This window comes from Pinus tabuliformis, chromosome J (genome assembly GCF_031772625.1).
Source record: "Pinus tabuliformis cultivar Carrire ecotype Pingquan chromosome J, CPIR1, whole genome shotgun sequence".
NCBI classification, from domain to species: domain Eukaryota; kingdom Viridiplantae; phylum Streptophyta; class Pinopsida; order Pinales; family Pinaceae; genus Pinus; species Pinus tabuliformis.
This window is the reverse complement of record NC_142295.1, coordinates 1,634,722,688-1,634,731,984: the sequence shown is the minus strand read 5'-3', so window position 1 is coordinate 1,634,731,984 and position 9,297 is coordinate 1,634,722,688. Positions and strand designations below refer to the sequence as shown.

At 40.1% G+C, this 9,297-nt stretch overlaps 1 protein-coding gene across 1 annotated transcript; it reads left to right on the top strand.

Moving 5' to 3' along the window:
- The first annotated feature begins 2,169 nt into the window (after positions 1-2,169).
- On the top strand, positions 2,170-2,649 carry LOC149233772 (uncharacterized). The gene has a single exon (XM_089382289.1). The coding sequence runs from the start codon at positions 2,170-2,172 to the stop codon at positions 2,647-2,649; it is 480 nt and encodes a 159-aa protein (XP_089238415.1).
- Positions 2,650-9,297: the final 6,648 nt, after the last annotated feature.

Here is a 9,297-nt window from a genome sequence, read left to right as displayed (position 1 = left end):
AAAATACCACTTTTACAAGCAATCTGAGACATCTCTATATACACTAAAATTGTCAAGGATCTTTGCATCAAGAAACCAAGGAGAAAAGGGCATAGAAACCAGAATGTCAAAATTATAAGTCAAATGTCCACGATGATTTCAGACATGCCTGCCAAATACAGTGACCCTAGAAATCCCATCATCACTATCGAAATAAATGGAGTGCTTCTACCAAATACTCTTGTAGATTTAGGGGCTGCAATAAATGCAATTACTTACGAAACAATGACATCACTATAGTTGCCTGGATTGAAAACCACCCCTATCCTTTTAGAGATGACAAATAAATCCATTGTCAAACCAATAGGATCCTTGGAAGCTATAGTAGTCACTATTTCCTCCTGGCAATATCCTATTTCCTCCATGGCTGGCAACTGTGGATTTCGTCATTGGATGCAGAAATGGGGAAATGACCATTTTGAATGGATCTCACAATCAAACGTTGTCCATATTTCCACCTGCTCAAACAATTGCCGAAATACCAGTATAGCTCGAAAATCCTTATGGAAACGAAGACTGCATGTTTACATTATTAACATTAGAATAGTTTAGAGGTTTCCAGGAACACTCTGACGAGCATGTTTTGCAGCAATTTCTAGCTGATAGTTATTGCATTAATTATCCCATCTCATTTAATGGTTATTAGCATGTGTTTAGTGATGAGTTTCTGGAAACCTTCCATCCGACCGTCTTCACCACATTTGCCACCATGGAGGAGAGCCACGAGCTCACCACAGAACCTGTGGAAATATTTGGAGGGAAAATTCTACATATTGGCACAGGATTGACTGCAGAATAAAGACATTAGTTGATGAGAATGGTTTGTGAACAAACCAGAGCATTTCCATGGGATTAATTGGATATGAGAGGTATACATCAAGAAACTTGCATTCATCATATCTACACAAATGAAGAAATGAGACCTGTTCGGCAACCCGAGAGGCGAATGAATCCTGCATTAAAAGATACTGTTAAAGATGAGCTTAAAAAACGTTTGGCCGCAGATTTCATTTACCCCATTTTTTATAGCAAGTGGGTGTCACCTTTGGTAGTAGTCTCAAATAAGAACGGAAAATGGAAAATCTGTGTCGACTATAGAGAATTAAATAAGGCCACACTGCGCAATTATTTTCCATTTCCTTTTATCGATCAAGTTCTCAACACACTCTTAGGTAAGAAATATTTTTCTTTTCTAGATGGTTATAGTGGATACAATCAAATACAAATAACTAAAGAGAACTAGGAAAAGACTACCTTTACAGGCCCATGGGGTACCTATGCGTATAAAGTCCTTCCCTTTGGTCTCCGTAACGCCCCTGACACCTTCCAGAGAGTTGTGCTTGCTATATTTTTTGACCTAATCCATGACTTTGTGGAAGTCTATATGGACGACTTGACAGTCTATGAGGATGATTTCCCACAAGCCTTGAAGAATCTAGAAAAGGTATTAATCCGCTATGAAGAAGCTGACCTGGCCCTTAGTAGTGATAAATGTAGGATGATGCAAACATTGAGGTAATTTCACGTATCCCTATTCTGGGCTAGCAAAAGGAGGTAAGAAGTTTTCTAGGGCATGCAGGATATTATCGAAGATTCATTGAAAATTTCACTAGAATAGCAACACCATTATTTAAATTATTAACTAAAGATGTTGACTTTGTATGGAATGTTAATTGTCAACAGGCTTTTAAGGTACTGAAGGAAAAATTGTCTACAACTCTGGTGCTAAGAGGACCAAATTGGTCCTTACCCTTTCACATTTGTACAGATGCTTCGGATACTGCACTGGGGGCAGTTTTGGGACAAAGGGAGGATAACTTTCCCTATGCCATTTACTTTGTTAGAAAAAACCTCTCTCCCGGTAAATTAAATTATACAGTCACTTAAAAAGATCTTTTAGGAGTTGTACATGCCATAGGGAAGTTTAGACATTATATTACTGGTTATGAGACATTTGTCCATACAGATCATTCTTCTGTTAGATTTTTAATGAGTAAACCAATTACTAACAGTAGGATAACTAGATGGTTGTTGCTTTTACAAGAATTTAAAAGAACTATAATTGATAGGCCTGGAAGGGATAATCTGGTAGCTGACCTTTTATCTCGTTTAAATCTCACGTAGGGAAGCATGCCAATTCTAGTGCCCGATGAATTCCCAGATGAAGATTTGTTTGCTATTTCGACCATTACTCCCTTGTTCGCTGATGTTGCCAATTATTTGGTATCAGGGAAACTACCTCAGAACATGTTGACTCGGGAAAGGCATAACATAGTGCAACGTAGTGCGAGTTACTCATGGATTGAGGGAGATCTATTCTATGCAGGGCTAGACTTGATTATAAGGCGATGTGTGTGGGAAGACAAAATGCATGAAATACTAAGCACCAGTTATAATGAGCCATGTGGTGGCTATTTTTCCGATAAAAGGATGGCATATAAAGTTCTTCACACAGGATACTATTTTCCTACACTCTTCAAGGATGCCAAGAAGTTTGTTTTAAGTTGTGATGCTTTCCAAAGAATGGGGAGGCCAGTGGCCTTCGATGAACTGCCCCTTCACCCGCAAATTGCTATTGAACCCTTTGAGAAGTGGGCATTGGATTCATAGGGCCCATCTCCCCAATGTCAAATGAGAAAAAATATATTTTGGTATGTATTGATTACGTCTCCAAGTGGGCGGAGGCTAAGGCACTGTATTCTACCACGAAAAAGCAGGTAGTAGAATTTTTATTCGAGGACATATTTGCAAGATTTGGGATCCCATGGGAAATTTCACTGACTAAGGAACCCAATTTACATCAAAAATGGTCAAGGAACTTACAGAACAATACCAAGTGAAGCACTACAAATCGACTCCCTCTCACCCCAAAGCTAATGGGAAAGTGGAGTCCATGAACAAGGTGTTGGAATCCATCCTCACAAGGACAATCCAACTACATCACAGAGATTGGGCGGAAAAGTTACCAGAGGCACTTTGGGCTTACCGAATCACTTAGAGGAATGTGACTTGGCATACTCCCTGTGAGCTAGTCTATGGTAAACAAGTACTTTTGCCCATTGAATTTCAGGTAAAAACATTTAGAACAACTATTCAATTAGGCATGAATTTAAACGAGGCTCAAGAGCAAAGATTGATGCAATTGAATGAGCTAGATGAAATTCGACAAGATGCCTACCACCGAACTGCATTAGTACAGAACCAAAGAGCCTGATGGCATGATAAATTCATTAAGAAGAAATTATTCCGTCCAGGCGACTGGGCCTTATTATACGATAGTAAGTTTAAGCACTTCAAAGGTAAATTTTCTACCAGATGGTTGGGACCATATGAGGTAATTGAAGTTTTTGATAATGGCTCAGTTCGCATCTGTACTATTGATAATGACAGGACTTCTTTTGTGGTAAATGGTCATCAGCTTAAAGTTTATCATAAGCCACTCTCACGTGATCAGTTTTTGTAGGAAATTCAAAAGGACCCAGGATTGGAGCTGATTCATGCAAAGGACCAGCCCCTTGCTGGTTCAGTTAATTAATTTTTTTATCTATGATATATCTATATATATATATATATATATATATATATATATATATATATATATATATAACAATGGGCTATACAGAGCAGTGAATTGATTAGGTTGTAAGATGAGGAGATGGCTAGGGTTCCTGGAATGACCAACGATGTTGCTGACGCACTGCATCAACTAGACTGGCCAGAGATATGCCCTGGCAACAGATCCGTCGCACACAAGATGATGTGAGAGTGGATAGGGACCTAGGGGCCTGCTGCGTCACGGTATTCAATTGGACAGGGGAGGTCCTGCAAAAATGTATGAAAGCTGACTACATGGACCCAGTAAAACTTGATGCAGTGGATGGGTACTTGAAAAACGACCCATACAAACTAGACCTGGAGGAACCATGGCACAGAAAGAATACAAAAATCAATGTTTCATTTGGGTTTACAGAGAAAATGACCAATCCAACAGATCGTGGCTCCAAAAAGGTTGTTTCAAACTATAGGGGCGAAGATCTGATACAAATATTCATCAAATTGATAGGGGGCATACATCACTGCATGTAGCTCAGAAAGGGGTTGAATGTTCAAGAGTTAAAGAAGGAAATCCATATTCAACTTGGAACCCCCACAAAATACCAAAATCTGATATATACAGGACGTAGTCTACAGGATATCCATACACTTCAGGAATATGGTATCATCAAAGATTCAACTATCATTCTTAATCTGAGACTACGTGGCAGATGCAATGGAGCCAGTTATAAAAATACAAGTTCCTTTCGTGACGTAGTCAAAGGAAAGGAAAAAATGCAACACAAACTAGAACCAACACAAGAGCTACTAGGTCCCTATATTATTGAACAAAAACTGGAATCTCCAATGCTCCAAGTAACTCTACCAGAGGTAACGAATCTACACACTAATCTATCCAAAAATGTTGTTATTTGTAGATTTAATGGGTTCTAGCCAAAATCCGATGCTCTGCATTAATGGATCTTATCCACATGGTCATCTAACTGTGAAATTCACCTATGCTCAAAAGGTTTTTTGATAGTTAGATTCAACACAGAACAAGAACGAGACAGTAGTATCGATCAGGGGCCTTGGTTTTGGGGCAATGCTGGCTTCTTCACCACCCCCTGGTTTTCTGATTTTGATGCAAATACTATGAAAGTCTTAACAATGCGTGTTTGTGTGAGGCTACATAACCTCCCTCTACACTTCTAGCATCACAAAGTTTTAATATCCATTTGGAATTCCTTGGGGAAATTCCTAAAAATAGATGAAGACAGAGTTATCGGGGGAATTTTCACATTTGCCAGAATATGTTTAGAAGTGGACCTGAGTCAGGGGCTACCTGATCACATTACATTGAACTACAATAATACACTGAGGACACAACCGCTTGACTATGAGAACGCAACATTCAGATTCCGCAGCTGCATGCAAATAGGGCATCTCCAATACACCTGCCCACTGGCCAGGAAGGACCCCAAAGGGAATAAGAAACAACAAAAAAAGCCCAAAGGGTGGCAGCATACCAACTTGCTGGAAGAAGAGGACATGTAGACAGAACCTATAGGGAACCAATCAGAACCTGACATACAAATGGGACAAAAATATACACAGGAAGAAAATACCCCAGATACTCATTTGGGGCCAGACAATATGAAATAGCAATAAGAACCTCAGCTGGAAGTAAGCGGCATCAAACAAACTCATGGATCTAAAGGATCGAAATCTGACAAAGAACATCCAATGAACACAATGGAAAACCTGCTAGCTATAATTGCACCCACACACAACTCTGAAGGTTGGCGAAGGGTGGAGAAGAAGAAGGGTAGAGAAGTATTGGCTAGCTGGAATTTATTTTTTCGTTTATATTGTAACCTTTGTTTCCTGTTATTATAGGGACAACCATCTGCATATGCTTTAAGCATCTACAAAATGTGATTTTTTCATATGAATAAAATTACGACTTTTTCCATGGGAAAAAAAATAGCGGGTTGTCATTTTTGTTATCCACGGGTGGTCCTCCCCACAGCTCATGTAGAATAAAGGAGGAATTCACTAGGAGAAATTTTATCCCTTTAACCAGGCCTGGTGGATTACATATGGAAAAGGAACTCGTGGAGTCTCCTTTGGAAGCCTTCAGACTCTAAATATGAAGCTCCCGAGCAATGGTTGATCCAGGCTCGTAAATGAAATGGACTAGCAGTAGTCTAGGGATTCCTTGAGTAAAAAATTGTTCTTTTTTGGGATCAAGGAAATGATTACGGAAAGGAAACCTATGGAGTATAGTTCGGGCAATTCAGACTCTCTAAATAAGAATGGCTCGAGCACCAACTACTTTAGTCTCGTTAAAATAATAAAGTAGTAGTAGCATAGGGATCCTCTGGGCTGAGAATTATCCTTTTCTAGGCCTAATGGAATAACTACAGAAAATAACCTCCCTTGTAGCTTTTTGGCCATTTCTAGCTCCCTAAAAAGAAATTCCCCAGGCAGTCACCATTCCAGGCCTGGTTAAAATTCATGGATGGTAAGCAGTTCTTTATCGAGATAATAAGCAATCTGGTCTATGATATGCAAGATGGAGATTTCAGGAGGGTGGAAGTTGAAATATACACTTCACTATTTTCATTCCAAGTGTTTTTTTTGTGTGAATCTTAGAATATGGTGCTACCTAATTCTATTCGGATGACTGTGTTTTTGGCTGATTAGAATACTTTTATATCATAAAAGTTTCTATGCTTTACTCTGTCCAAGAACATGTCTCATATTTCACATACAGGCTTGGGAGCTTTCTTAAAAAAGGGTCCTACAATCCCTCAGCTATTTCCAAAACACACACAGAGGAGACCATCTTGTAGCATTCATTGTTTAAACCCAAGCTTGTCTTATATGCAGTCAAGGAATGCTTAGGATTATCAATTCGCTCAAAATTAAAGAACAGGTTCATAGAATCAGTATTCTATCCGCCAAGGCATAGCATGTCAATCTTCCAAATTTGGACACCATGCATGCAATAACAGGAGGCATTGTTCAAGCACATGGAGCTCACACTCAATGAAAATCACTTAAGTGGTTAAGGTATGCACTTGTTTTTGCTTGAGTTTTACTGATGAGTATTTAAGTGTTAATCATTTTGAAGCACGCCTTAGGATCTATCATCTTATCATCATAATCATCCATTTCACGTCTCACTTGCCTAAGTTCCGATTTTATAAACAAATGTCCCTCCAGTATTCCATAATCATCGTTGGTGATTCATCCTTATTGTGTCAAAATAACCACTTCCTGCTTAACTGTCATTTCATAATATCTCCTGTCATCATGGTGGTAACCCATCGCCTCATCACAGAGGATCTCACACACTCTCCCCACAGACTGCATTCCGCACTCAAGTGTCAACACTTCCCAATAGAGAAGGTAGAACGATTGCCACCATGGAACCAATCCCTGGTATCCGATGGCCATTATGGAATTGATCCCTTGTGCTAGATCAATTATCACAATGATCATCCAGCGGTATTTAAATAAAGAACACTTGAAGATAGAGGCTGAGAATTGATCTCAGTCTGGCAGCGTAAATTGCAGTTGAACCATAGGTGCCATGGGAGTATAAAGACATGAACCAACCTTCGTTCAGTTCTTGCACAACCTAGAGTATGAGCAATGTAAAGGAAGCCTGGAAGAAAAAGGTTGGATGCCTTTTCTCCAGAAGTTCCAAGGTTATAATGACCAAGTAGCACTCACATTTGCTAAGAGATTCGATGGTGAAAATTCCCAAGTCAACAATTTGAGCTTTAAAATCATAGAGGAATCAATTAGTAAGGCCATGGGTCTATCAGCGAGAAATTCTTCAAAGGCAGCCAGTTGGAAATACCAAATTGCACAGGGTTCTTAAAGCCAGCTTACAAGTCAACTAATTGGACAAAGGGGGTGCTTTGTAATTGCATAGAAGAGCGATGGTATCCACTCCTAACCATGCTACAACATTTTGTAACCTATGAAGGGAGGTTCGCTGTGGTCTTCCTTTATCACGTTCAGCTCCTGGTTCACTTCACAGAGGGTAAGCATCTTAATATCCCTCATTTCCTAAGGTTGAGCTTGCGTAAAATGGCTAAGGGAATATAGTCACAGGGAAAAAAGCCTAACACGACATTATATCACCACAGTTTGATCAAGATTTTGTTGGTTGCTGAGCTGAGGAAACGTAAGCAATCGTGGGAGGACTTCATCATAGAAGCATTCCCTGGATAGGAGACACAAATGAAGGGTAGGTTGCGTATACTGGGCAGATCCCTCAAAATTAAAGAAGCCACTTCCCCATCAAGGTCTGTATCTACGCCTACCCATTCTCCTACCCCTATTTCTACACACCCTCCTATGGCTGTAGATCGTGTGAAGGATGGCACATGGAATGTTCTGAAGGAGATCCCCACAAGCTCATCACGAAAGAGGAAAGGTGATAAGGTAGAACCCATCCAACTAGTCCAAAGCCCCATGATACAGGGCGATGCTATAGACTCCCCAAAGAAACCCCCCTTCAATCCTAAAAACATCACTTCGAAGTCGAAGCATTGAAGACCCTCGTTTCCCTGTAACACTCCCCTGATTGCTATGGTCGAAACTTCAACCCAAGGACGTCGACGAACCCGTAGTATGGGCTGCACACCGCAAACCATGGTTAAAGGGACTAGCTTGGTCCATGTCTATGTTTCATCCTCCCACAATGACAATCTTCTGCAGTTCTAATTGCCCATAGAAGAGGAGGTCACGGTCCCGATGAAGCTCCAAATCCTAGAGGATATCTCACGGGATATGAAGGCTTTCTCTCCTACTGAACCAACAATGGGCGAGAACGCTGCAAAGCCTACCTCACATCAGTTACCATCTAAGAAGGAGAAGGGAAAATCACAAAGAGGGAGTGCTTCACAGCAATCCACAATGCCGACTAAGAGTCCTACACTGGATGCAGAGGAAAATTTTAAAATCAAGCTTGTGAAGTTGTGGAAGACAATTGCTAAATTGAGAGAGTATCCACACAAATATAAGGTTTTGTTTCAATTTGTGAAGGACATAAACCAACAAGTCTGAGATTCCAATATGAAGCTATATGCACAGAATGATGCCTTGGTATGCAAAAATAAGCACCTCCTACGTTGGAAGGCAGCTCAGAATGAAATTGTGAAATGATTGAACACTAAGGGACTAGCGTTGCAATTCCAGAAGTGTTCGCCATGGATTGGAAAATGGATAGAAGTCCTCATCAAGACTACTAGTCTTTGACAACAGTCTCCTTCAGTGGCACAATTCCTTTTTTTTGGATGCATGAGGACATGTATCAGGCTAAGAGTGGGAGGATGTTGATCCTCAATTTTGTTCTTATTACTGTTGGATTTAATTCCCCATCTTGCCCCATTTTGTTACCATGGAACCCATTTCTCTACAAAATCACTATCCTAATCCAATCTCTACCCTCCACTTGAGGTAAACCTTCTCATGGTTGCACTTTGTAAATTTAAGTAAATAAAGTGGCATATTCTCAAACTAACTTGTTGCTATTATCGAGTGTAGACTCTCAGCAAAATGTGCAGGTCGATCCCCAGAAGGAGCAGTTGATGCATGAAGACCTTATACTTTGGTACTCAAGGGCTATATGCAGATGGGTGCTCATGTAATGAAATGGATAAGGTTGTAGCATGTTCTAGAAGATGAGAGGGTGCAACCACA

Coding starts and splice junctions, on each gene's coding strand:
- LOC149233772 (XM_089382289.1), top strand. CDS start 2,170: ATGCCAATTCTAGTGCCCGATGAATTCCCAGATGAAGATTTGTTTGCT.